The sequence below is a fragment of the Mustela lutreola genome, chromosome 8, assembly GCF_030435805.1.
Source record: "Mustela lutreola isolate mMusLut2 chromosome 8, mMusLut2.pri, whole genome shotgun sequence".
Classification (NCBI taxonomy): Eukaryota; Metazoa; Chordata; class Mammalia; order Carnivora; family Mustelidae; genus Mustela; species Mustela lutreola.
In genome coordinates, this window is record NC_081297.1 from 147,058,568 (window position 1) to 147,082,957 (window position 24,390).

At 54.1% G+C, this 24,390-nt stretch overlaps 1 protein-coding gene across 10 annotated transcripts in view; it reads left to right on the plus strand.

Annotated features, from left to right (window-relative positions):
- ARHGAP8 (Rho GTPase activating protein 8) overlaps positions 1 to 24,390 on the plus strand; it is a 66,351-nt gene that overhangs the window by 41,561 nt on the left and 400 nt on the right. For 6 of the 10 annotated variants that reach the window (XM_059187229.1, XM_059187232.1, XM_059187228.1 and 3 more), the window contains 5 exons: positions 6,526 to 6,599; positions 9,351 to 9,428; positions 9,760 to 9,888; positions 12,512 to 12,615; positions 14,882 to 15,099. In XM_059187229.1, the coding sequence (XP_059043212.1) occupies positions 6,526 to 6,599; positions 9,351 to 9,428; positions 9,760 to 9,888; positions 12,512 to 12,615; positions 14,882 to 15,099 (603 nt within the window). Of the gene's footprint in view, positions 1 to 6,525; positions 6,600 to 9,350; positions 9,429 to 9,759; positions 9,893 to 11,423; positions 11,642 to 12,511; positions 12,616 to 14,881; positions 15,336 to 17,833; positions 23,442 to 24,390 lie in introns of those variants that run through there. The other 4 variants (XR_009357008.1, XM_059187233.1, XM_059187236.1 and 1 more) reach the window with 4 other exon arrangements.

Sequence of the window (24,390 nt, forward strand, 5' to 3'; positions counted from 1 at the left end):
CCCAGAGCACGCCACGGGGGCTGGCGCTGGCTCGCGGGGGGTTGGGGGCTGGGGGTCGAGCCGAGGGCGGGGCTGGCACGGGTAAGGAGGGGTGGGTAAGGAGGTGGGAGTTGTCCACAGGGGCCCAGGTGGGCTCCGTACTTCTGAGGCTTCTGTTGTCCCCTCTCGCTTTCAGCCTGGTCTGTGGGGCAGCGTACGTTAGCAGACCAAAGACGGGTGTTAGAGATGTCCTTTACAAAGGCCTCTATTCACTCCAGTTCTGGGGCCAGTTGTAACTAAAAATCAGTTCGTTGTACTTTTTTCTTTTTTGACACCCAACGCGGGGCTTGAACTCACGATCCCGAGATCAAGAGTCATCGGCTCAACCGACCGAGCCGGCCCCGCGTCCCCAGTTCATTGCAGCTTTAGGGAACAATGAGTATCCCGGGACAGCCTCTGAAGAACACGCCGTGTGTGCCACTTTGAGAGCTAATCCATGGGATTGCCTCTTTAAATTAATATTTTATGCTGTTTCATTGCAAATGACTACAATAAAATGGCAATAAACATATTAGATAGAGCACCAAATATGTAATTTGTTTGGACTATGAATGAATGGAAGTCATTAAAATTCATAACCAAATCCTATTCACAAATGTTAATTTGCTGAGTTAAGTTCAGAAGCACACAACAGAAAGCTATCACCTTAGAACAAGCTAATTAAGTTAATATATTAAGGGCGAGACAGAGAGTCAAGCTAGCTTTGCTCCTCGCCATCCCCGAAGAGGGAGAAAGGCACGTGCGCGTTCCGTACAGCTCCCGCTGGGCAGCTGTGGGGTATGGGGAGGAGGGCAGCTAAATGAGGGCCTCCTTTGGGTAACGGAGGGGATGCAGGTCCCAGCTTGGGGAAGTCAAGCCAGTGACGTAACTCACCCCAGTTTCTTTCCCCGTAAGTGGAGCTAAAAGCATATTCTCCTTAGCTCCAGGCCCGGGGCAGCTTCACAACAAGGCGTGCAGACCATGTGAACCAGTCCCCGCTGCCCGGCTTGCCGGCTCTCATTTCTCCTTCATCTTCCCCTCCTCCAGGAAGCCTTCCCTGATGACTCCACACAGACTTAGGACCACCTGTTGAAATGACCATTCTCTCCGCTACCGAATTGCCTTGGCTCCCTTGTCAAAAACCGATTGCCCATGAGTGTGAGGGTTTATCTCTGGACGCTTGATTCTCATCCATCAGCCCATGTTGGTTCCACACTGTCTTTAGTACTGTCGCTTGGTACTAAGTTCTGAAGTCGGGAATGTGAGTCTCCCGACTTTGTTCTTCTTTTTCGACATGTTTTTGATTCTTTGGGGACTCTTGCATTTCCAAATTAACTTCAGAATCAGCTTGTCAGTTTCGTAAAAAGGCAGCTGGGATTTCGGCGGAGATTGTGCTGTCTCTGCGGATCCCTTCGGGGAGCACGGCCGTCTTCCCCAAACCACACTTTCCAGTTGGTGAACCACGAGAAGTCTTTCCTCACAGGTGGATCTTCTCCTTTTCTTTCCGTGAGGTTCTACGGCTCCCCGTCTCTGTATTTCGCACCTGTTTTTGTTAAATTTATGTAAGTATTTTGTTCTTTGTGATGCAGTTGTAAATGAAATTTTTTGCGTTCCCTTTTTTTGGATTGTTCACTGCTAACGAGTAGATGTAGTTGATTTTCGTACCCTGACCTTCTATCCTGCTGCCCAACATCAGTTTTTAGTTCTAATAGATGTTTTGTGAATATTCTGAGTATTTGCTATATCCGAGATCATGTCATCTGCAAATAGAAATAGTTTTACTTCTTCCTGCCCATTCCAGATGCCTTTTATTTCCTCTGATTGCCTGATCGCACTGACCAGACCCTCCACTGGGTAGAGCACGCACATCCTTGTCTTTTCCTGTTCTTACCGGGAAGTGGCTATGATTTTTCCCCATTCAATGTGATCTTAGCTGAGGGTTTTCATAGACACCGTCTGCCATTGGAGGAGAAGCCCTTCCATCCCTAGCTTGCTGAGTGGTCGGGTCTTGTTTTTCTTTTTTCCAAGAAGAGATGTGAGATTGCGTCGTATGCCTCTTTTGCCTTTATTGAGATCACATAGCTTTTGTCCTTTGTTTTTGTTTTTAAAAGATTTTATGTATTTATTTGACAGACAGAGATCACAAGCAGGCAGAGCAGCAGGCAGGGTCGGGGGGAAGCAGGCTCCCCGCTGAACAGAGAGCCCGATGCAGGGCTCGATCCCAGGACCCTGAGATCATGACCTGAGCTAAAGACAGAGGCCCAACCCACTGAGCTACCCAGGCGCCCCTGCTTTTGTCCTTTGCTAATATAGTGATGACATCAATTGGTTTTTGTGTTGAACCAATCTTGTATTCTAGGAGTAAACCATAATAATCAATCTTGTATTCTAGGATGTTTGTGGTAGATCATCTTTTCACATGTAGCTCAATTGCTTTGCTGGTATTTTGTGGGTGACTTGGTGCCTGTATTCCTCAGAAACACGGGCCTGCGGCCACCTTCCATTGTGGTGTCTTTGACTTAGCTTCATGGCCCTTCTGTTTTTTGCAAAAGTTTGTGTCGGATCAGAGCGAATCTTTCCTTCACAGGGGTTTTGGGATCTTCAGACTCATGGGAGAAGGGCGGGTGCTCCCCCTAACCCCACCTCTCCGCCTCCTCTCGTATCTGCAGGAATGGGACCTGGGGGTGACAGATTCAGAGGTCCCCTGAAAGCAGGACCGCGTGTCTCTTCCAGCTGCGTCTCTCCCAGAGCGGGAGGTTTTGGCTGAGCCAGGGCCTGCTTTCACGAGGAAACAGATGATGGGCGTCCGGCTTTCCCTTTTCTTTCGCTGCGTGCTTGGGTTCACTTGTCTTTGGTCTCCTGCGCCACGGGCTGTCCAGAAGACAGAAGTTGCCACTCTTTGGGAATGGCCTGTGCGGAGGGGAACAGGCGTCCCTCAGACTCTGGTTCTCAGTCACATGAGAACTAGCCTGACTTGCTAGACACCCCACCCCATTAGAGTTTTGGGGGCAAACTTTCCAGTTCTTCCTTCACCTCCCTAAGGGGCCAGCTGTGCCGAGGTGGGTTAACCCCACCAGACCCCCCAACCCACAGTGTGAAGCTGTGGTCTTTCTGGGTACAGGACTCCGGAAGCGAATTTTGATTTGAACCCTCAGTTCTCTGGCTTCAGATAACATAATTTCCCTCTCTGAGTCTGCTTTGTCTTCTGTCCCAGTGCGGCCCAGGGACGAAGCCCGCAGTCCCGGTGGTGGGTGGGCGTGCTGGTGCACATTGGTCCTCCGCACGCTGTGGTTCCTGGGGTTTCCACCTGCGTTCCCCACTTCTGCCAGTGCCCGGGACCTCCCGGCCCCCTCTGCGGCTGAGACCTCCTCAGGTCAGCGACGTGAGCTGAGCTGCAGCCAGCGTCCTGCTTTCAGAGCTAGGAGGGGGATGAGAGATGAAGGACCGTCTCGGACGGGTGGGAGAGCCGGGGTCCCGGCGAGGCAGGCCGGCCGTGCCTCCCTGTGCATGCTATTTCTACAATGCTGCAGTCTCTCTTCCTTTCTGTGTTCCTTGCATGCAAAACCAGGGAAGAAACATGCTCTGAATAACTCGGGGCACGTCCCCCAAGGGGAGGGGCTACACGCGAGAATTATGCACGAGAATCCCTGGGAATCCCTCTGGGGGCTGCGGGCCCGGAACAGCACTGTGCCCCCGAGAGCCCCTGCGCCTGGCATGCGCCTCGGAACTTGAGTTCAGGGTGTGGGTTTAATGCTCCGTGCCCCCTTGCGGAGACTGGCCGCGGCCTGCACACCTGGGGATGCACAGGGCGGGTCATGGGAGGACAGGATTCTGCTGGCCTGGGCACTCCCCCCTCACCTGGTCAGGAAGCACCTTTTATCCAGAACCTCTTGGGCAGAGGTCATTCTCCGCCCTGACTCAGTGGGCTGAGTGGGCCCCTCTCCGAGCCAGCAGCTGGGGACAGGGATGGAGGAGAAATCCTCAGCGGGGGTTTCTGTGCCGTCGAGAGGAATAACGGACCGCCGGGACCCTCTCTGCTGCTCACCACGAGCCGCCCGGCTGGAGTCAGTGCACCCTGAATGCCCAGGCGAGGAGGCATGTCTGGGCGGGGGGGCCCCACGACTGCGAGCGGACCCCTCCCCTTCTGGGACCCCGGGCCCCTCCCTGCCCTGACAGCCCGCTTGTGAAAGAGGAGATATGGGCTAAGCTTAGGCAAGGGGGTCTTTGGGCCGCTCGCCAGTGTCCATCCGGCCTATTTTACAGGTCTCGGGGGGGGGGGGGACCCCTCCCCGAAATGTTAACTAGCACAGACTTTGGAATGAACAGACCCAGGCTGTCAAGTTGGGAGATCTTGGGCCGGTCCCTGCAGTGTCCCCAGCCCGTGTCTTCCCGTGAAACGAGCTGCCCATATCTGGCCTGGGAGGCCACTCAGGCCCTGGCATTCCAGTGATTTGAATTGTTAGTATATTTGACTCAGAATGTAACCAAGCCTTCCACAAACCTCAGCATTGACTGCTGCTCCCGGCGGGGCGGTAATGGTGCCAGCAGCTCTGCTCTCCATCTGGGTAGACAGAGGCTGGGGAGGCTGAGAAACTGGCCTCGGGCCCCGCACCTCAGGGCAGGGCGGAGCTCTGTGTGGCTCCCACAGGAAGCAAGAGGAGGAAGAAGCCGCTCATCCGTCCACCGTGTTCCTCCCTCCGTGGGACGCAGAGGGGACTGTCCGGACTCTACTCCAGAGGGACACGGGAAGCCAAGCCTTGGACAAGGGTGGGGGTTGTCCCCCCACGTTCCTATGACGACAGGACTCACAAAGGCAGCGGCTGTCATCAGGGCCTCTCAGCCGGCTGGGTTGTTGCTTCTCGTCCCGGACATAGAGCTTCAGCAGAGACACGGGGAAACCAGCTGCCCACGGAGCGCGGGGCACTTGGAGGCCTGTGGATGCTATTGGTGCCTTGTTTTTTTAAAAAAGATTTTATTTAGGGGCACCTGGGTGGTTCACTGGGTTGAGCCTCTGCCTTTGGCTCAGGTCATGATCTCAGGGTCCTGGGATCGAGCCCCGCATCGGGCTCTCTGCTCAGCGGGGAGCCTGCTTCCCCCTCTCTCTCTGCCTGCCTCTCTGCCTACTTGTGATTTCTCTCTGTCAAATAAATAAATAAAATCTTAAAAAAAAAAAAGATTTGTTTATTTGACAGGGAGTGACCCAGTGAGAGAGGGACCACAGCAGGAGAGTGGGAGCGGGGGCAGCAGTCTCCCTGGGGGCTCAGCAGAGAGCCTGACGCGGGGCTCCATCCCAGGACCCTGGGATCGTGACCCAAGCTGAAGGCAGAGGCTTAACCCACTGAGCCACCCAGGTGCCCTTAAATAAACTTTATTTTTTAAAAGGTAAAAGGATGGAGAACTTAAGCCGTGCAACCACCAACCTAAAGAAAGTTGGAGGAACTGTATTAATATCAGGCAGAGTGGGTTTCAGAACAAGAAATAAGCCCAGGGACAAAGAGGGACATTTCATAATAATAAAGAAGACATAAATGTAAAAGTGCATGGGCTAGTAACCGAGTTTTTAAATACACGAAGGAAAATCTAGTAGAACCAAGAAAGAAGCAGACACGGCTCCACGCGGAGACATCCGTACCCTGCTCTGAACGACCGGTAGGTGGGAAACCAGCGTCTAGAAGACGCGACCACCGCAGTCATCCGAGTGAACCTAACTGACCTTTGGACAACGTGTTCTCTAAGAGGAGCAAGGCCCCTGCTCTTCTCAGCTAAACTGTGCCAGAGCAGGACTCCAGCCGGTGTGTCTGACCTCGGAGCTCTTTCCCTCCGTCTGACACAGTCTCCCAAGGATGCTGCCTTCCGGGAGAGAACGTCCGGCAGATGAGGAAAGAGAAAAACATTTGACACAGGAGGAAAGGGGGCAGTGGAATGCTCGGTGCGGGCGGCTCTGGCCTCAGATGCTAACTCTGCCACCTGGGGTGGAATGTATCTGTGTGTCTGTGTGTCTGTCTGTCTGGGAGGGCCAGTCTTTTATGTTTCTACCTGTGTTTTCAAGTTGTCTTGTGTGGCGAATCTCTGTCAGATGAGCACAGTAAGAGGCCGGGTGTCGTCTGACGTGTCCGGCATGTCCGGTGTGTCCGACGTGGTGTTTGATGGGTCAGCATCTGGTCTGGGTCTCCTGGGTCTGTCCTCACGGCTGAATCCCATGCCTTTGGGCCCGCCCTGTGCACTCCCCTATGCCTGGAACGCCCTTCCCTGTTTGGTTCCCCACGGGCTCCTACCCATCCCTCACAGCCTACTCAGAAGTTGCCCTCATGGGAAGCCCCCCCAGCCCCCAGGTTTCCCCTGTGTCACAGGCATTCTCTCTTGGCCCCGGAACACTGACTCTCTGAGCACCGAGACCGCATCTCCCCCTTCATGGCTCCTCAGTCCTGTGTTTTCACCGCGGCATGGAGAAGACCAGAGTCTCCTGTCGGGCCCAGGAAGCACTTACTTCCTCTTCTTTCCCCTCAGCCTCAAGGACAAAAATCAAGGGGAGCTCATCCCTCCTGTGCTGAGGTTCACGGTGACGTACCTGAGAGAGAAAGGTGAGTGAGAGCTGGCTTCCGCCTGGGGCACAAGGACCTCTGGGTGCACATCCCTGGGGGCCTCGACTCCTGTCCTGCACACCCTGCAGATGGGGAATTGGAGGGGTGGAAGCCGCACCGGGAGGCCGACCAGGACGGGCTGGGCTCAGGCATGTGGACCGTCTGGGTCTGAATCCTGGCTCCACTGTGGACTGGCTGTGTGACCTTGGGCAGTTACTTACTTTCTCTGGGCCTCTGACTCCTCATCTGCCCAATGCGGTTGGTAACAGTACCTGAAGCACGGGGTTGCTGTGGGGCCTAAATGCCGCGATACACATAGAGCCCCCCATAAATGATGACGCGACAGGTAATGGTTTTGCAGGTGCCTTCCCCAGTGGGGCAGGTGCCTTCGGGGAGAATGGTTCTGTGGCTGGGGCAGGCTGCCGGCGGGGGGTGGACCGGCAGGTGCAGGTGCCGGGGGTGGGGGGGTGCAGGCTGCATCAGACGAGACGTGGGGGCCACTGTTGACTCCCCGGTGCTCCGTGACCGGGCGAGCTCAGGACTGCGTGTTCCCTCTCGGGCCGGAGGACGCTGTGGTGGTCGTTTGGAATGGTCTCCACTTTGGGGGCACTTCCCGTCTGCTCCATCTTTCGGAAACACACAGAAGATAGTGCTTCACGACCGCAAGTCAGAAACTGTGAGATGGCGTCTCCTTGGTTCGAACCTATCAGTTCCTTTAGTATGAAATCGAACGAGAAACCCAGCCCAGAGTGGGAACTCCGTATGTGTTTGCTGAGCGAGTACATGACTAAGCGTGTGCTCATTGGGCGCCTCCGTCTCGAGCCCGGATGGAGGCCCTGGGGTTGCCATGGTAACCGCAACACCCAGCCCCTGTTCTGGGGGCTCGTGGTGGGAACCAAGAGACTCCGTGACGTTTTCCTCCATTAACACTACACTCGTGACGACCAGGTGCTCCCACGGGCGGGGTTGAGCTGTCCTGGACATCAGGGGACCTGAGCTTGGACACTTGGGCTGAGGGTCACTGGACCAGCTTCCTCTGCTGCATGACAAGTGACCATAAGCTTAGTGGCTTCAAATGGCATGAATTTATTCTTGAAGTTTCCGTAGGTCAGAAATCAGGGTGCTCGGGGGCCAGTCTGCTTGGGGCTTCACAGGGCGAAACTCCAGGCATTGGCAAGGCTACGTTCCTTCCTGGAGGCCCTGGGGAAGAATCCACTTCCACGCTCGTTAGGCTGTAAGCCCAATTCCGTTCATGCAGACATGCCCATTTACTCGGGGCTGTCAGTTCTTTTTCTTGTAGAGGTGCACACTTTCCCCTTCCCCTGTGCCCTCCCCCTCCACCAACAGACCTTCCCATCTGTCGGATTCCAGCCTCCATGCTGCAGCACTCTGTTGCCAGGAAAAATCTGGTCCCTTTTTAAAAGTTTGCCTGATTAGGTCAGGCCCACCCAAGATATTCTCCATTTTAAAAAAAGATTTTATTTATTTATTTGACAGACAGAGATCACAGGTAGGCAGAGAAGCAGGCAGAGAGAGAGGGGGAAGCAGGCTCCTCGCTGAGCAGAGAGCCGGATGCGGGGCTCGATCCCAGGATCCTGAGATCATGACCTGAGCTGTAGAGGCTTAACCCACTGAGCCACCCAGGCGCCCCAGATAATCTCCATTTTTTAGGGTCAGCTCGCTGCCTTGGACCTGAATTCTGCAGAGTCCCTTCTCTGGAGCACGTGGACTAGTGTTTGAATGAATACCAGGAAGAAAGTGTCTGTAGCACAGGGTCCAGGAACGGGAAGCCGTCTCGGAACTTCCCCGCCTGCAGTCTCCCAGAAGGAAAAAAGAGGGACCAGCCACTCACACGGGGGAACGGCACATGCGAAGGCCGGGAGTAGTAAGGAGTGTGGAGCAGACTGGAGGCTGGCGCGGGGGTGTGGAGCAGGCAGCGGGGCAGGAGAGGCTGGACTGTGCAGGTCCGTGGTGCCTGTGGGAAACTAACCCGCAGAGATGGGGACGGGCTCCATGGAGACGGATCGGAGTCGGACGTAGAATGCTGACGAGCTCTCTCGGCTTCAGGACGGAGAAGAGACTGGGAGAGGAGCCCAGTGCGATCCCGGATGACTTGGCCGCATCCTCTGTTTGCTGGGTCCCACATGGTAGCCTCTGGCTGCGGGTGCCAATAGCCCGATCGACACTTCCTAGATGCCTCCTATGCTGGGCCACTGGATTTTTAATCTTATTTAATTTTTATGACTTAAATATAAATTTACATCACCCTGGGCAGACAGTGGCTACCACACCAGACGGGTCAGCCGTGTAGACACAGCGCTGGGAACACGAGGAGGCAGCACCTGTGGAGCCTTCTGGACACGGGCCTCGTCCTGTGGATCCTCTCTACGGCCCTCAGACTCCGGGCTCGTGGCCTTACTCTGTAGACAGGGCGGCCAAGCTCAGAGAAGCTGTGTGCTTTCTCTGAGGTCATGCGGCTGGATGAACACAGTTGGGCTGGACCCCAGGACTGTCTGACGAGAGTCTCCCTTCTGGGGGCCTCAGAAGTAACCATTAGTTGGGGTTGGGGAGTAAAGCAGCTCGAGGAATAAAGGTGGTGCTGGTGGATGGTGGGGGTGGGAGGGAATGAACCCGGCTGGAGAGCATGCCCTGCCAGCCGCAGGAGGGTGATGTGTGAGCAGAAGTCAGGGAATGTTCCAGAAACCTGATGTGCTGGGACCTGTGAGATGCCTAGAGGTCTTCCTTCCGTAGGACTCCGCACTGAGGGCCTGTTCCGGAGATCGGCCAGCGTCCACACCATCCGCGAGATTCAGAGGCTCTACAATCAAGGTGAGTCTGGTGCCCAGAGACCCCTCACTGTAAGCACCAGCCCCACACCGGCCTCCACCGCTCTCCAAGGCGCCAGGGTCCCAAATCCCAGGGTAGAGTAGCTGCCCCGCCCCACCTCAGCCCCAGAATAGCCCAGGCCTCTGGAGAGCAGAGGAGGGCGGGCCGCAGCCGTCCCAGCCCGCAGATGACAGGGGCACACCCGGGGCAGGGACACGCCTGGCTCCAGGAAAGCTCTTCCCCACAGGAGTTTTTAAAGGCATTTGCGTCTGAGCCCCCCGTGAAGCTGGATCCCCAACCCCGTCATGACCCAGATATGACGTTTTCTGTCCAGGGAAGCCGGTGAACTTTGATGACTATGGAGACATCCACGTCCCCGCCGTGATCCTGAAGACCTTCCTGCGAGAGCTGCCCCAACCGCTGCTGACCTTCAGGGCCTATGAGCAGATTCTCGGGATCACCAGTAGGTGCCTGTCCTAGGGGTGCCCGCGGAGGGCCAGTCTGGGGGGGTAGGGTTTGCTTGCAGTCTGGTACGGTGGGCCACGGTGTCCATGGCCAGGCCAGGCCACCACGGCCAGGCTAACTGCAGGGACAGGCATGTCATCAGCCCAAGGCGGGGGCAGAACCCCACAGAGGCAGCGTGTCTCAAGGTGGGCGTCGGTGTTTCCCCCGAAGGAGAGCAGGGGGGGCCCTGGCAGAGGACAGAGCGGAGGGCTTGGCGGTGTGGCTGACGCCCTCTGGCCTTTTTGCACCAGGGGGCAGGGCTGGGCTGGGGCAGTTGCTGAAAATTTTTAACAATTATGATGGAAATAACACAAGTTCACAGTGTAAACACACCACCCCCAGCCCCCAAATCAATAGGGCAGAGGCCGAGGCTCTGTAATGAAGGGGGAGGCCCCCCCCCCAGCCAGATTTAGTGATATGAGAAAATCCAGGACGCTCACCTCAGTTCGAATTTCCAGTCAACAATGATTGCTTTTATAGTGTAAGTAAGAGTTGCTGTTTATCTGAAATTCAAAGTTCGCTGGGTGTCCTCTGTTTCATCTAGAAGCCCTACTCATGTGGGATGGGTCTCTCCTTGCACGGATGTGAAAACAAGGCTTTCCGGGGTGTGCCCAGGAGGAATGGGCTTTCTGGGTGGCCTGCGGTGTCCAAGGCACGGGAAAATCATAGCCGGGACAGCCGTCTGGTCTGCAGTGAGGAGGTTAAGAGGAGTGGCTCAGAGCCGGGCAAATGTGGCTCCAAGTCTGGGCGTCCACACGTGGTAGCTCTGTGACCCTGGGCATGTCACTTAACCTCTCTGAGGTCACTTTCCTCACTGGTATGGAACAGGGGACTGCTTTGAGGATTCAATGTGCATAAAACACGTGACATGGCTCATGGCCCACAAAAAGGGCTTTGGGGCAGTCCGCAGGCGGCTCCCTCCTGCTCACCCCCGAGGGCTCTTTCTCGAAGGGACTGTCGTGAGCTGTGGACCTGGTACCAGGACCCACTCTGGGACTATAATTCGTAGAAAGATGACATTGAGGCTGGGAAGCTGACGTCCAGGCACCAAGAGGGCAGCCTCCAAGCTCGTTGGTTTCTTGGGAATATTAACTTCACGGGAACTGTCCGTTGACATAACCCACTAGGGCTTGAGTTCACAAAAGAAGAGCTTCTATTAAGAGGCCGACAGGAACATTCACGGGTAGGGAAGTCCCTGCCTTTCAGCAGTGGCTGTGTTTGGAAGGCACAGGGTGTTCATGGTGGCCCTGCCCAAGGCTTGGCCGGAGGAGGTGGGCGTGTTGGGGGAGCGGGACGTGCACACGCGTGTTTGCCGCGGAGCACACTGGGTGCCCGTGGAGTCGCTGTGGATCCGCTTTGACTCGCAGCTTATGGAGCCCAGTGGAGGGTTTCGTTCCAAGGAAAGTGGGGGGTCTGAGTCCGGGACAGCCTCACCCAGACCCGGAGGGCATGGGGCCCCGAGCCGCGGGAGTCACAGGTCATGTCCGTCTGCAGCAGGCTCGGCGAACTTCCTGGCAAGGGCCAGGCCATCTTTCAGGCTCTGCGGGTCCATCCGTGTTGCCATCCTCTGCTCCGCCGTCCTGCAGAAGCCCCACAGACGGACACACGGAGCGGGTGGCTCCGTGTCCGTCCAGCTGTACTGACGAACGGGGGCCCCGCGGCCCACAGGCTGTGGTTCGTGGACTGCTGGGCTAGACCGTTCCCGCTAGGAAGTGAGTGACTCGGCTTCCGGCGCTTTCGGGGAGGTCCCAGCCGCAGTTCCAGGGTAAAGAACGGACAGGAGCTCTCAGAAGGGGGGCTTTGCGGGGAACAGCCTCATGGCCCGGGCGTCAGGGAGGCGTCCAGACCCGACACCGGGACAGTCTGTCCTCAGAGCTGGTCTCCTCCCTGCGTCCGTGCCGTCCCCTCGGGAAGGACTCAGGAGGCCCGTCTGTGCCGTCCCCTCGGGAAGGACTCAGGAGGGCCCGTCCGTGCCGTCCCCTCGGGAAGGACTCAGGAGGCCCGTCCGTGCCGTCCCCTCGGGAAGGACTCAGGAGGCCCGTCTGTGCCGTCCCCTCGGGAAGGACTCAGGAGGGCCCGTCCGTGCCGTCCCCTCGGGAAGGACTCAGGAGGCCCGTCCGTGCCGTCCCCTCGGGAAGGACTCAGGAGGGCTCCGTCCGTGCCGTCCCCTCGGGAAGGACTCAGGAGGGCCCGTCCGTGCCGTCCCCTCGGGAAGGACTCAGGAGGCCCGTCCGTGCCGTCCCCTCGGGAAGGACTCAGGAGGCCCGTCCGTGCCGTCCCCTCGGGAAGGACTCAGGAGGGCCCGTCCGTGCCGTCCCCTCGGGAAGGACTCAGGAGGCCCGTCCGTGCCGTCCCCTCGGGAAGGACTCAGGAGGGCTCCGTCCGTGCCGTCCCCTCGGGAAGGACTCAGGAGGGCCCGTCCGTGCCGTCCCCTCGGGAAGGACTCAGGAGGGCCCGTCCGTGCCGTCCCCTCGGGAAGGACTCAGGAGGGCTCCGTCCGTGCCGTCCCCTCGGGAAGGACTCAGGAGGCCCGTCCGTGCCGTCCCCTTGGGAAGGACTCAGGAGGGCCCGTCCCGTTGTAGGTGTGGAGAGCAGCCTGCGGGTGACCCGCTGCCGCCAGATCCTGCAGAGCCTTCCAGAACACAACCGCGCTGTCCTCAGCTACCTCATGGGCTTCCTGCACGAGGTGAGTGGGCAAAGCGGGGCCCCGGCGGCAGGGGACGGGGGAGGCCCAAGCTCTGTGCCTGGCCCAAGCGGCCTGTCCCGCTCACGGTGCCCACACGGAGCAGGGTCTAGGGTCTCCCTGGCCCGCAGGACCTCAAGGCCTGACCAGGCAACAGCTCTGCTTCTCTGCCCGCCCCTGCCGCCCCCCGCTGCCCTCGCTTACTGATGGGAACTTCTTGACTGAGGTCCCCTGCTCCCGTGTTGTCTCCCACACGGGCTGTCTGGAGGGAGGAGCAGGGTCCCCAGGCCAGGGCACCGAGCCCGATGCACAGTGAGCGGACAGAGCAGGCCGTTCCTGAGGGAGGAGTGAGTCACCGGGTGCGCACGTGTCCTGGGGCTTCCGTGACACGGTGCCACCGATGGGCGGCTACAGACAATGGAAACGTGTCACGGTCCTGAAGGCCCAAAGGCCAGAATCGCGGGGTGTGCAGCGCCGTGTTCCCACGGGGGCTCGAGGCGAGGGTCCTTCCTGCCCCTTCCAGCACCTGGTGGCTCACACATCCCTTGGCTTGTGGCCGCCTCGCTCCTGCCTGTCCCCACACGGCCTGGTCCCCTCTCTACAGATGTCCTGCTTCCTCTTACAAGAATGCTTGTCACTGCGTGTAGGGCCCAGTGGGGTAATCCAGGATGATCTCACTTGAGAGCCTTGATTACCTCTGCAGGGACCCTGTTTCCGACTGAGGTCAGTCCCATCCTCGGGTTCCCGGGAGACGTCTGTTTGGTGGAGCTGCCATTCAGCCCCTACATGGGGTGAGAAAATGAACAGTGAGGCAAGCACTTGTCCTGGCTCGGGGTCCAGGCTGAGCTCCCCGCGCCTCAGGCAGGAGGAGTAGTCTCTGAGGTCACTCCCTTTGCTTCCAGACCCACGACCCTCTGTCATCCGACCTTTCCTGGAATGCGCATCCCTCCGGGCCCTTTGCAGGCCAAGTGCAGTGCTGGCGTGAATGAGGCTGGTTTGGCCGTGGGGCATGGTGACACCACGGCGGGGGGCCGGCCTGGGTCTTTGGGGCTTGTGCGGGAACCCTGCTGCCTGGCAGGTGGCCTGGGAATGTGATGACCAGTGGAGGGGAGGGACCTCTGGGCAGGGCCAGTGTCACCTGTTGAAGTTCATCAAACACCACCTCTTGGTTTTTTGGGTTTTTTGTTTTATTTTGTTTTTTGGGGGGTTTTTTTTGGACCACCTCTTCGTTTTAAAAAATAAACTTTGGGTACTCCTGCCTGGCTCATTCGGTAGGGCAGGCCGCTCTTGATCTTGGGGTCATGAGTTCGAGCCCCATGTTGGGCGTAGAGATCACTGTAAAAAAATAAGCTACCTCGTTCTCCCTCTCTGTCACTTGACCTTGTTTCTCAGAAGCCAGAAACTAAGTGATCGTCATCTTTTTTTCTACTTTTTCATGAACTAGAGATGGATTTATTATTCTGTCCTCTGCCATGTTGCTGGCCTTAATATGTCCCCTGGGGCTTGGCGCTGCGTAGCCTTGGCCCCCGGGGGACACCTGCAGGGGCTCGGGGCTGCGTGCCTCCCAGAGACGAGGCTTGGGCGGTCTGGGCACCCTCATCCACCCCAGTGCAGCTCTCCCCAACCCCCCCAGTTCTGTGTTCTCCTGTGACCCCCGAGGCTCTGCATTGCCTACTTCTGATTCATGGACACCCCCAGGACCCTGGAGGCAGGGAAGAGATCAGGCCATGCCCTCTGATGCCCCCCATCCCCAGCCACCTACTGGCCGCATGACTTTGAGCAAGTCCCTTGCACCTTCTGGGCCTCAGTGTCTCCATCCGTAAGATGGGTGACGTATCCTGCTTTTTGGGGTTCTAAGTGCTGTAAGGCAGGCTCTTGCCCCCATACCGCCCCCAGTCCTCCAGTGACCCCTGCATGCCGGTCCGTCTTGACTATGCCCGACTCACTGGCCAAAGTGTGGATATCGGAGACGTGCTCTGGCTGGGTGACACTGCACACCGTGCTTTTGCACCCACTGTCCTGGAGGCACACCCCCCCCACCGCCGCCCCGAGGAGACCTTCCCGGTCCTTTGGAGTAGAAGACAAGACTGATGCCAAGGAGATTCCAGAAGAAGCTCATTGACAAAGCCAGAGGGGCCCTCAAGCGTCAAGCCCAAGCCCTTCCTTCTGCAGACGGGGAAACTGAGGCCCAGAGCAGGGTGCTGGCTGCACAAGGCCCTGGCACAGAACCCACCGTCACTCGCCTGGTCTCATGTGTGTCCTCCTCCAGGTGTCCCGGGAGTGCATTTTTAACAGAATGAACAGCTCCAACCTGGCATGCGTCTTTGGGCTGAATTTAATCTGGCCGTCTCAGGGGGCGTCCTCCCTGAGCGCCCTCGTGCCTCTGAACCTGTTCACCGAACTGCTGATCGAGTACCACGAGAAGGTCTTCAGCACCCCTGAGGCACCTGAGGCCCATGGGGAGCTCAGCGCCGGCACCCAATGTAGGTGAGCGGGGCGGACCCTTCACCAGAGGCAGTGCCAGACCCTCTCGGGGGCCCCACCTTGCCCCCCATGCCTCCGCAGCCCCTGACGGTGGCCCGGACACTCCGCTAGGGTGAGAAATGCCACATCAAAGTTGTGTGTGTGTGTGTGTGTGTGTGTGTGTGTGTCCCCGCGCGCGCTCTCACGCTCCTTGTGCTTTGTGAACTTGCCATTAAACTTACAGCAAACCTTCCAGCAAACAGCCCAGGTTCTGACTCTTGGCCCTTCGGCATGGTTCGGCGGGTGTCGGGCTGGCGGGAGGTCAGCTCTGGGGACGCAGCGCCCCGGCAGGTGCCGCGTTCCCTTACTAGGCTGAGCAGGGCGTGCTCCTGGGCAGACAGGCGGCAGCTCAAGTACGTGTGGCTTTCGAGCCTTGGCTGGCACCAGAGCCGGTGTCACATCCGAGGCCGAGGTCGCTGTGGCAGGGTTCTGAGAACTTGTCTGGGGGAGGTTGACCATGGTTGGGCAGAGACTTGGGGCCGTAGAGCAGTCAGCCTGCTGAGAGGCCCCGGTCATGTTCCAGCCCTGCAGTGTCCGGCGGGCTGAGCCCTCCACGCGGGGAGAGGCAGCCCCCCGTGTCCAGCTTAGGTTCGGCGGAGGCAGGTGCTTCCACATTCCCAGCACAGAGCCCCCAGACTCACCCTGACTGGACAGGCTTGGGTCCCGTGCCCACCCTGGCCGTGGCTGTGGCCAGGTCCACGCTGATTGGCCTGGGCCTGAGCCGTGTGCCCCACCCCCACCTGGGCTGGGGTGAGGACCGGCTGGCGCCCCCAGCGTGTCCGTCTGCGGAGGCCGTCCCCACAGCAGCACAGGCAGGGGCTTCAGCAGCAGACGTTTCTTCCTTACGGGCTGGAGTCCAGAAGCCCGAGATCTGCGCGGACAGGTTCAGGTGTGAGCCTTCCTCCTGGCTTGCCCGCAGCCACCTTCCCCTGGTGTCGGTGCCTGGCAGGGCGGGGGAGCTGGGGAAGAGCCAGCCCTCTGTGGTCTCCTCTCGCAAGGCCGCTGACCCCCGTAGACCCAGGCCCGCCCCCATGGCCTCCTTTACCCTCAGTTACTTCCTCTAGGGCCGCCCTGGGGTTTAGGGCTCAGCATAGGGGCTTGGGGCACGGGGGCACAGACGGAATGTGACAGGCCTCCCGCCACCCTTCACCGAGTGTCGGTGACATATCAGACGCTGTGCTACGCGCCCCGAGCTCTTGCTGCGCGGGGGAGGGGAGGGCTGCGGGGCACAGAGAACAAACGTCCACTGCAGATGTCCCATCCGCCTGTCCAGGCCCGGGGCGCGGTGCTGACCCCCACGGTGCCTGTGTGAGTCCCGGGAGTGCCCCGGGCTCCATCCCGAGCTTGGAGCAAGCAGGTGCTCCCTCTTCTCACCCTCGTGGTGTTTGCTCCCCTCCCTGACCTGCTGGTGTGCTCTGCCGCTCCTGTCCCGTCTTCTCTGTCGTTGAAGATGGGGACATGTGACCTTGGGGCCGTCTGCCGGCACCTGTCTGTGGACGGCAGACACGCCCCCCAAGGATTGGTTGGACCCAAGAATGGGAGAGTGTCCTGCTACCTTCTCTGAGACTTCGCTGACACGGATCCGTCCTGTGTCACGGTTGTAGCATGACGCCCCTGGGTCCTGGCCATCCGTCCAGTTCATAAGGACACTGATCCCATTCAAGTCTCCAGACCAGAGGAGGTACCTCAGGGTCACAGGGTGCTGCAAAGGGGTCCCTCCTGCTCACTGAACATGTCTTCCCTGGGGGAGGAAGGCTCTGTGGCATCAGATCACTTGTGGTCGGAGGCTGGAGGACAGCAGACTGGCGATGCGGGGTCACAGGCCGGCGAAGGGCAGGTGTCTCCGTCCACTGGGTCCCTGCTGTGGGTGGCCTGGTTCTGGTTTGCTCCCTGCCCCCAACTCTGCTCTGTCTGTCCTGCTCCTTCCTGTGCCCTCAGCTAACCCAGACCAGAGCGGTCCCCTCATGCCCTTGGAAAGTGACCAGGGTTTCCTTTCTTTCCTGTTCTGCCACAAAGCCTTATTCTTTTCTTCCTCTTCTTCCTTTTTCTATTTTTTCAAACCCAGCCCTCCTGCTCTGACCCGCCCCAGCCTGGCACGGAGAGCGGAGACACAGCCCCAGCCTCTGGGGAAGCTGCCTGCCGTCTGCTCCCCTGCCCCGGGGAGGGGGTCTGTGCTCCCACAGTTCAGCACAAGCCCAGAAAAGCCTCAGAGCTCCGTTACCAGGGAAAGGGGGGGGGGACACAAAACACAACCTGAAATAAAAATGATGGGTCCCTTAAGAACACCCCGCTGTGAACAGCAGAATTAACAACGACATTAAATCAAGTCCGTGCGTTCCGCAGAAGGGTTTACGGTGTGGCGCGCGGCACTGAAACATAGGTCTCAAATTTCCTGACTCCGAGAGGCAGCCCGGAGACGTCTTCCTACGGCTGCTTTGATAACCATCTCCCTTTCGCGAGCGATAATTGCAGAATCCCAGGTTCAGCACCGCGTGGCCTTGTCACCCTTCCTTGTATCAAAGCACCATTTCCCCGTCAGTTCCGCGGCAGAGGAGAGCGATTGCGGCACTAGTGTGCGGCAGGCACGTGTGGCGCGTTCCAGCGTAACACCATGAAATGTGATGTGGAAATGAGGACTCCAGGGTGTCTCTGTTGACAGGACACGTGGAATAAATTGTTCAAACATTCACTTTTGCAGGAACGACCAAGATTTTAAGTGACTCCGGAGATTAGGCAGGCTGCCCGGAACTTGTAGCTGATATCCGCAATGAATTATTGAATCCCGTCCAGAACATGAAAGTCGATGGCAAAGCAAGTGGCTGGTGCGCCCCAGAGAGAGCCAGGCTGCCGCCACAGTGCGGGGAGCCAGGACCGGGCACCCTCACTTCTGCCGCCAGCGGAGAGTCACAGCTGTGTGGCACTGGGCCAGTCATTCGGCCTGCACAGGGAGTTCAAAGTCAGAAGGTTCTGCCTCTGGGGGTTCTGTCCCCACCACTTTGGGTGGGTGAGCAGGGTACGTTCCTCGAGCCTTTTCTCGCTGGTACAGTACAGAAGGCGGTACCCACTCTGCAGTCCCCTGTGTGCTTTTGAGCACCTGCTTTGGGCCAGGCAGCCCCAGTCTCACAGATACAGAGACAAGAGAATGCACTTCCCGCCCTCAAGGGGCTTGCAGAATGTTTGGGGAGTCGATAAGCAAAGAAATGCACCAAGAAGCGTATCGAGGGCTAAAGCAGTGTGCACAGGACACAGGCCGGTGCGAGGAGGGGACAGAAGAGAGAGTCCGGGCACCTCCCAGCTTTCCCATCTTGAGATACACGGCGGCTGAGGGCGGCGTCTTCCCTGACATGGAGAGGTTGGGAGAGGAAGGGCAAGTTCTGCTGGTTTGATCACAAAAGGTCTGTGTTGTGTTGTAAGAACCGCTGCTCAGAAGGGAGAAGAAACTCAGTGACAGGAAGTGTAGAAAGAGAAGGTGAAAATCACTTGAAATTTTCCTGCCCATAGATAACCATTGTTCTTATTTTGGGAACGGGTACTTCTCTCCACTGCCGGCGGAGGTACCCGTTGGTCCAATCACTTCGGAGAGCAATTCAGCAAGCTGGTGAAGGTGAAGCTGCTCCAGCAACCGCGTGTCCAGGCAGGGAACCGAAGAGGTCGGGGCAAGAGCATCACGGTGGTGTTCTCATCAGAGCAAATGATTAGGTACAGGCTGAGCGTCCGTCAGTAGAAGAAACGGCAGATCAAAAAGCTGCATCCACGTGACCAAACAGGAAACATGAATAAGGTGGATCCGTGTATCCCAGCGCATGTGGGTCTCTGAATAGTACATTGAGAGGAGGGAGAAAACCAGAGAATGATAAAGGCTGTGTGTTCTCACTGTGGAAAGCTCTGAAAGGCCCCCATCCTACATGCAGTTCATGAATTGTACAGTATTACACTTTTTTTAAAAAAGACTTTATTTATTTATTTGACAGAGATCACAAGTAGGCAGAGAGGCAGGCAGAGAGAGAGAGGAGGAAGCAGGCTCCCTGCTGAGCAGAGAGCCGAATGCGGAGCTCGGTCCCAGGACCCTGGGATCATGACCCGAGCCAAAGGCAGAGGTCTAACCCACCGAGCCACCCAGGTGCCCCCAGTATTACACTTTTTAAAGAAGTTTTAATTTTTAAGTAATCTTTATACCCGCCATGGGGCTTGAACTCACAACCGCAAGATCAAGAGCCACGTGTTCCACCCACTGAACCAGCCAGGTGCCCCAGTGTTACACTTTTTGAACAATATATGTAGAAATGTCTTTGCAAAAAAGTGAATGGGCAGGAGACATACCAGATTCCTCAGAGAGGAGAGGAACCAAAGGGTCCTTAACTGTTTCTGTCATGTTTTATATATGTAAGTGTTCTGTGTCCAGTGTGGCTGAATCGCGCCTACAGGACTTGACCTTTTCACAGACAACATTATGAGCTCTGGAAAGAACACAAAAGAACAAACAAACAAGAAAGCGAGCAATGACTTGAAGGCCCTGGAGAACGAACAAGGCCAGATTCTGGAGGGAAGTCCATGCTTAGAAAAATCAATGGCACAGACGAGCTTCCATTATGTAGCTTTGAAGCTGAGCCAGGGTGAAGTTGGCACTTCTGTTCGAGCGCCTTTATCTCCAGTAGAAATTCACAGTCTCTTTGGCCTGAAGAACAGAGGACAGAGTTTGGGAAAACAACAGTCACTAGAAAGTGGGTAGGGAATTCCACACAGGAGAAAGCCAGCTCGGGGGAGCCTGAATTCTGTGCATGCACTCTGCTCAAAGTTCTGCCTGCTCGCTGAGCCACACCTGTGTGGGACAGACACCAGCTCTGGATAAAAGACCCAGCCTGAGGTTTGCGCTCCCAATAGACAGCGTCTGTGGCTTGACTCCAGCAGAGCCCAGAGCCTCTGTGACGTAGTAGTAACAATGTCCAGCACACAATGAAAATGATTATATGGAGAACCAAGGACATGCAGTGTACTCTAAAATTATCAACAGACACCAACCTTAAAGTGATAAGGGTGTTTGGAGTGACTTCAAGGATGCTACAGTAGCTATTACACACATCCTCAGTATGTAAAGGAAAATAGGCTTACCATAAATGCAAAAAGATAGGAAATCTCAGTGAAAGATAAACATAGAAATCATAGGAAACAAAGGGAGAATTCTAGAAAGCCAAATACAATATCTGAAATACTCTGTCATCTCCATTACCGGGAAAAAAAAAGAAAAACCCCAAAAGCAAAATAAAAACACTGGCTGTGTTTAATAGGAAAATGGAGATGACAGAAGAGAGTCGGTGACCTTGAACGCAGCCTAATAGAAATTACGCAATCTATAAAGAGTAAGTTGGGAGTACCTGACTGGCTCAGTATGTAGAGCGTGTGACTCCTGGTCTCGGGGTTATGAGTTTGAGCTGCACGTTGGGTGTAGAGATTACATAAATAAATAAATAAAGAGTAGAAGGATTGAAAAAAATATGAACAGAGCCTCAGGGACCTGTGAGACAATATCAGAATATTTTATATATGTGTAATTGGTGTTCTAGAGAAGAGAGACTCGAGCACAAAAAAAAAAAAAAAGAAAAATTAAAAATTAATGGCTGAAAATATTTCCAGTTTGGTGAGAGACATAAATTGTCACATTCAATCATCTGTGAACCCCAAGCTGGATAAATGACAAAGAAAACTACACACAGGGATGCTACACTGGGCCTTCTGATAGCCAGAGATGAAAGGGAAATATTTTTTGTTTTAGATTTTATTTATTTATTTGACAGAGAGACTCACAAGTAGGCAGAGAGGCAGGTGGGGGGGGGGGGAAGCAGGCTCCCCACTGAGCAGAGAGCCCGATGCGGGGCTCGATCCCAGGACCCTGAGATCATGACCCGAGCCAGAGGCAGAGGCTTAACCTACTGAGCCACCCAGGTGCTCCAAAGAGGAAATCTTAAAAGTATCCAGAGAAAAACGAAACAGAAGACCAGCAGTTGAGGCTACCTGACTTACAAGCAGAAACTATGAAGGCCAGAAGACAGTGGAACAATATCTTGTTCCAATACGATACTAAGGAACAGTCGGAAAGGAACAATACTGCATTACTCAGAGGAGGGAGAAAGTGTCAAAACCCGAATTCTCTGTCAGCCAAAAATGTTTAAGACTGAAGGTTAAATCAAAACTTTTTGGAGGGTGGGGTGAGGGGGTAACAGGGTGACGAGCAGTAAGGAGGGCACGTGTGGTGATGAGCACTGGGTGTTCTATGCAACTAATGAATCATTGAACACTATGTCAAAAACTGGAGATCTACTATACAGTGGCTAACTGAACATAATTTTTTTAAAAAACACCTTTTTTTTAGGTATTAAAAAAAAAAAAACTAAGGAATTCCTTTCATTGGCAAACCTGCACTGCAGAAAAAAATGCCAAATGAAATTCTTTTTTTTTTTTTTAAGATTTTATTTATTTATTTGACAGACGGAGATCACAAGTAGGCAGAGAGGTAGGCAGAGAGAGAGGAGGAAGCAGGCTGTCCATGGAGCAGAGAGCCCGATGTGGGGCTTGATCCCAGGACCCTGGGATCATGACCTGAGCTGAAGGCAGAGGCTTAACCCACTGAGCTACCCAGGCACCCCCCAAAGGAAATTCTTCAAGGCGATAGGAAATGAGAACAGATTGAAACCTAGATATTTTAGAAATGATGAAGATCACTGGAAATGGTGAACATTTGGGTTATATAAAGGAATCCATTTCCCTCTTCATTTTAAAGAAATAAACAGGGCTGCTTAAGGCAAAAGTTATTAAGCTGTCTTATAGGTTTTATGATCGAGGTAGATATTATACTTACAGTAGCTGTAGCATTGGGTCCAACAGGAACGAAAAGGTCCTTAACTATTAACAGGGGTTCAGGGTTTCTACCTTTTATGCGGACTGGGACAGAAGTCATCCCAAGTAAACTAAAAAGGTACGGGTGTATGATAGCCCTGGAAGAGCTACCAAAAAATAATACAAAAAGATAACCGCTTCAAAAATAGGTGAGTTCAAGTGAATTCCAAACAGTTTTTAAAAATCCAAAAGAAAGCAAGAAAGGATAAACATGAGAGCAGAAAGACAATGGACAAACAGCAAAAAAATAATAAACCAGTAAGCCTAAATCCAACTGTGTCAGTAATTATCTTCTAATGGTAGTGTACTGAACTCTACAGTTACGAGGCAGGGCAGATAGTGTCAGATGGGTGTGAAAGGTAGACGTAACCATGTGCAGTTTATTGAGAGGCTGAAGGTGGCCAGAAGCAAAGACATACCACGCACAGTGATCATCGAAAGCCCGGGGTTTCTCTACTAATAATAGATAAAATAGACTTTACTTTTTAAGGAACTTAGGTTGGTTTACTTTTATTTTTAAGTTTTTATCTTGATTCTGGTACAGTTAACGTACAGTGTTTCAGGTGTATAATACAGCAATTGGGCAATTCTATATGTCCCCCAGCGCCCAAGTGTACGCTTTAATCCCCATCCCCTGTTTCACTCAGCCCCCCACCCACCTAAAACAGACTTTAAGACAGTATTACTAGATCCAGATGGCCTTTTTATAATGACAAAATGGTTAGTTTATTTAGAGGACGTGGCTGTCATAAATGGGAATGCACCTGATAATGGGATTTTAGATACCTGGACGAAGAAATCCTGCAACAGATTTGAGGGATAAGTAGGCATTTCCATAATCATGGCCGGAGATTAGGGCACCCTATCTCAGCAGCCAAAAGACCGGCTCAACAAGAAGTTGGTAAAGTGATAGATAATCTGAACAACATTACCTATCACCTTGACCTCTGTGATGCTTACACAGTACTGCCCCCGACAACGGAAAACACACTCCTCTCCCCTGCACACGATGTGATCACCAATATAGACTAGATTCTGGGGCATAACATAAGTTCCACTAAGTTCAAAAGATTTGAAATCATGGGACTACAACCATGGGATCAAGGTAGTAATAAAAATCCTATCTAGAGAAAACCTAAATATGTGAAAAAAATTTTTAAAGAAAGAAAAAGGAGCCACGCTTCTAAATAATTCATATGTCAAAGAAGAAAATCATAGCGGAAGTGAGAAGATAATTTGAACTGAAGACTCATGCAAAATATCAACATTTGGGGGGCGCCTGCGTCGTTCAGTGGGTTAAGCCTCTGCCTTCGGCTCGGGTCATGATCTCAGGGTCCTGGGATTGAGCCCCGCATCAGGCTCTCTGCTCGGTGAGGAACTTGCTTCCCTCTCTCTCTGCCTGCCTCCCTGCCTCCTTGTGATCTCTGTCAAGTAAATAAATAAAATCTTTAAAAATATATATATCAACATTTGGTAAACAATTAAAAATAGTACTTGGAGGAAAATCTAAATGCTAATATAAAAAATAAATAAAAATAAAAAGTCTAAAATCAACAACTAATGTTCTAACTTAAGCTATATATTTGTATATACACGTGTATATATGTGTACACACATGTACACACACATATGTGTATGTGTATATTTGTGTGTGTATGTATACTTGACCCCAACCCTGGTCACAGCTGATTGACTGGGAGGTGCTTCTCACCCTAATCAGCCAATCTGATACACATGTGTATCAAAGTAACACATTCAGTAAAGAGAAGAAAATAATAACAGAAATAAACAGAAAATTAAAAACTAGAGAAAAAAAAGAGAAAATTAACAAAGCCAAAAAAGTTAGCTTTTTAAAAAGATAAATTCAGGAACCCCTTTCTAGGCATATTAAAATAAACCCCAAATTAAGAATGAAAAGGCAGTTATCACTTTGGAGTCTGCAAATAGTAAAATAAGTAAAAATATTATGAATGGTTTCATGCCAAAAATTCAAGGTAGATGAGATGACACATTCTTTGAATAATTCAGCTGAACTGAACTTGACCCAAAAAATGGAATGTAGTATTCTAGTGGCCTTGTATATTAAATACATGAAAAATTTTTAATTACAAAATATATCTCCCCACAAATAAAACTCCTGGCCCAGATGTCTTAACTGGTGAATTCTAACAAACATAAAGATGTTCTATCAAAAAGTAGAGAATACTTTCCAACTTGTTTAATACCATAATCTGACAAAGACTTTGCAAAGACAAAGATCCATAGATCTATGGATCTATATCCCTCATAAACAAATACAAAAATACTTCATGAATGTTAGCAAATCCAGTAAATCAATATGAAAGGTAGTACACAATGACCAAG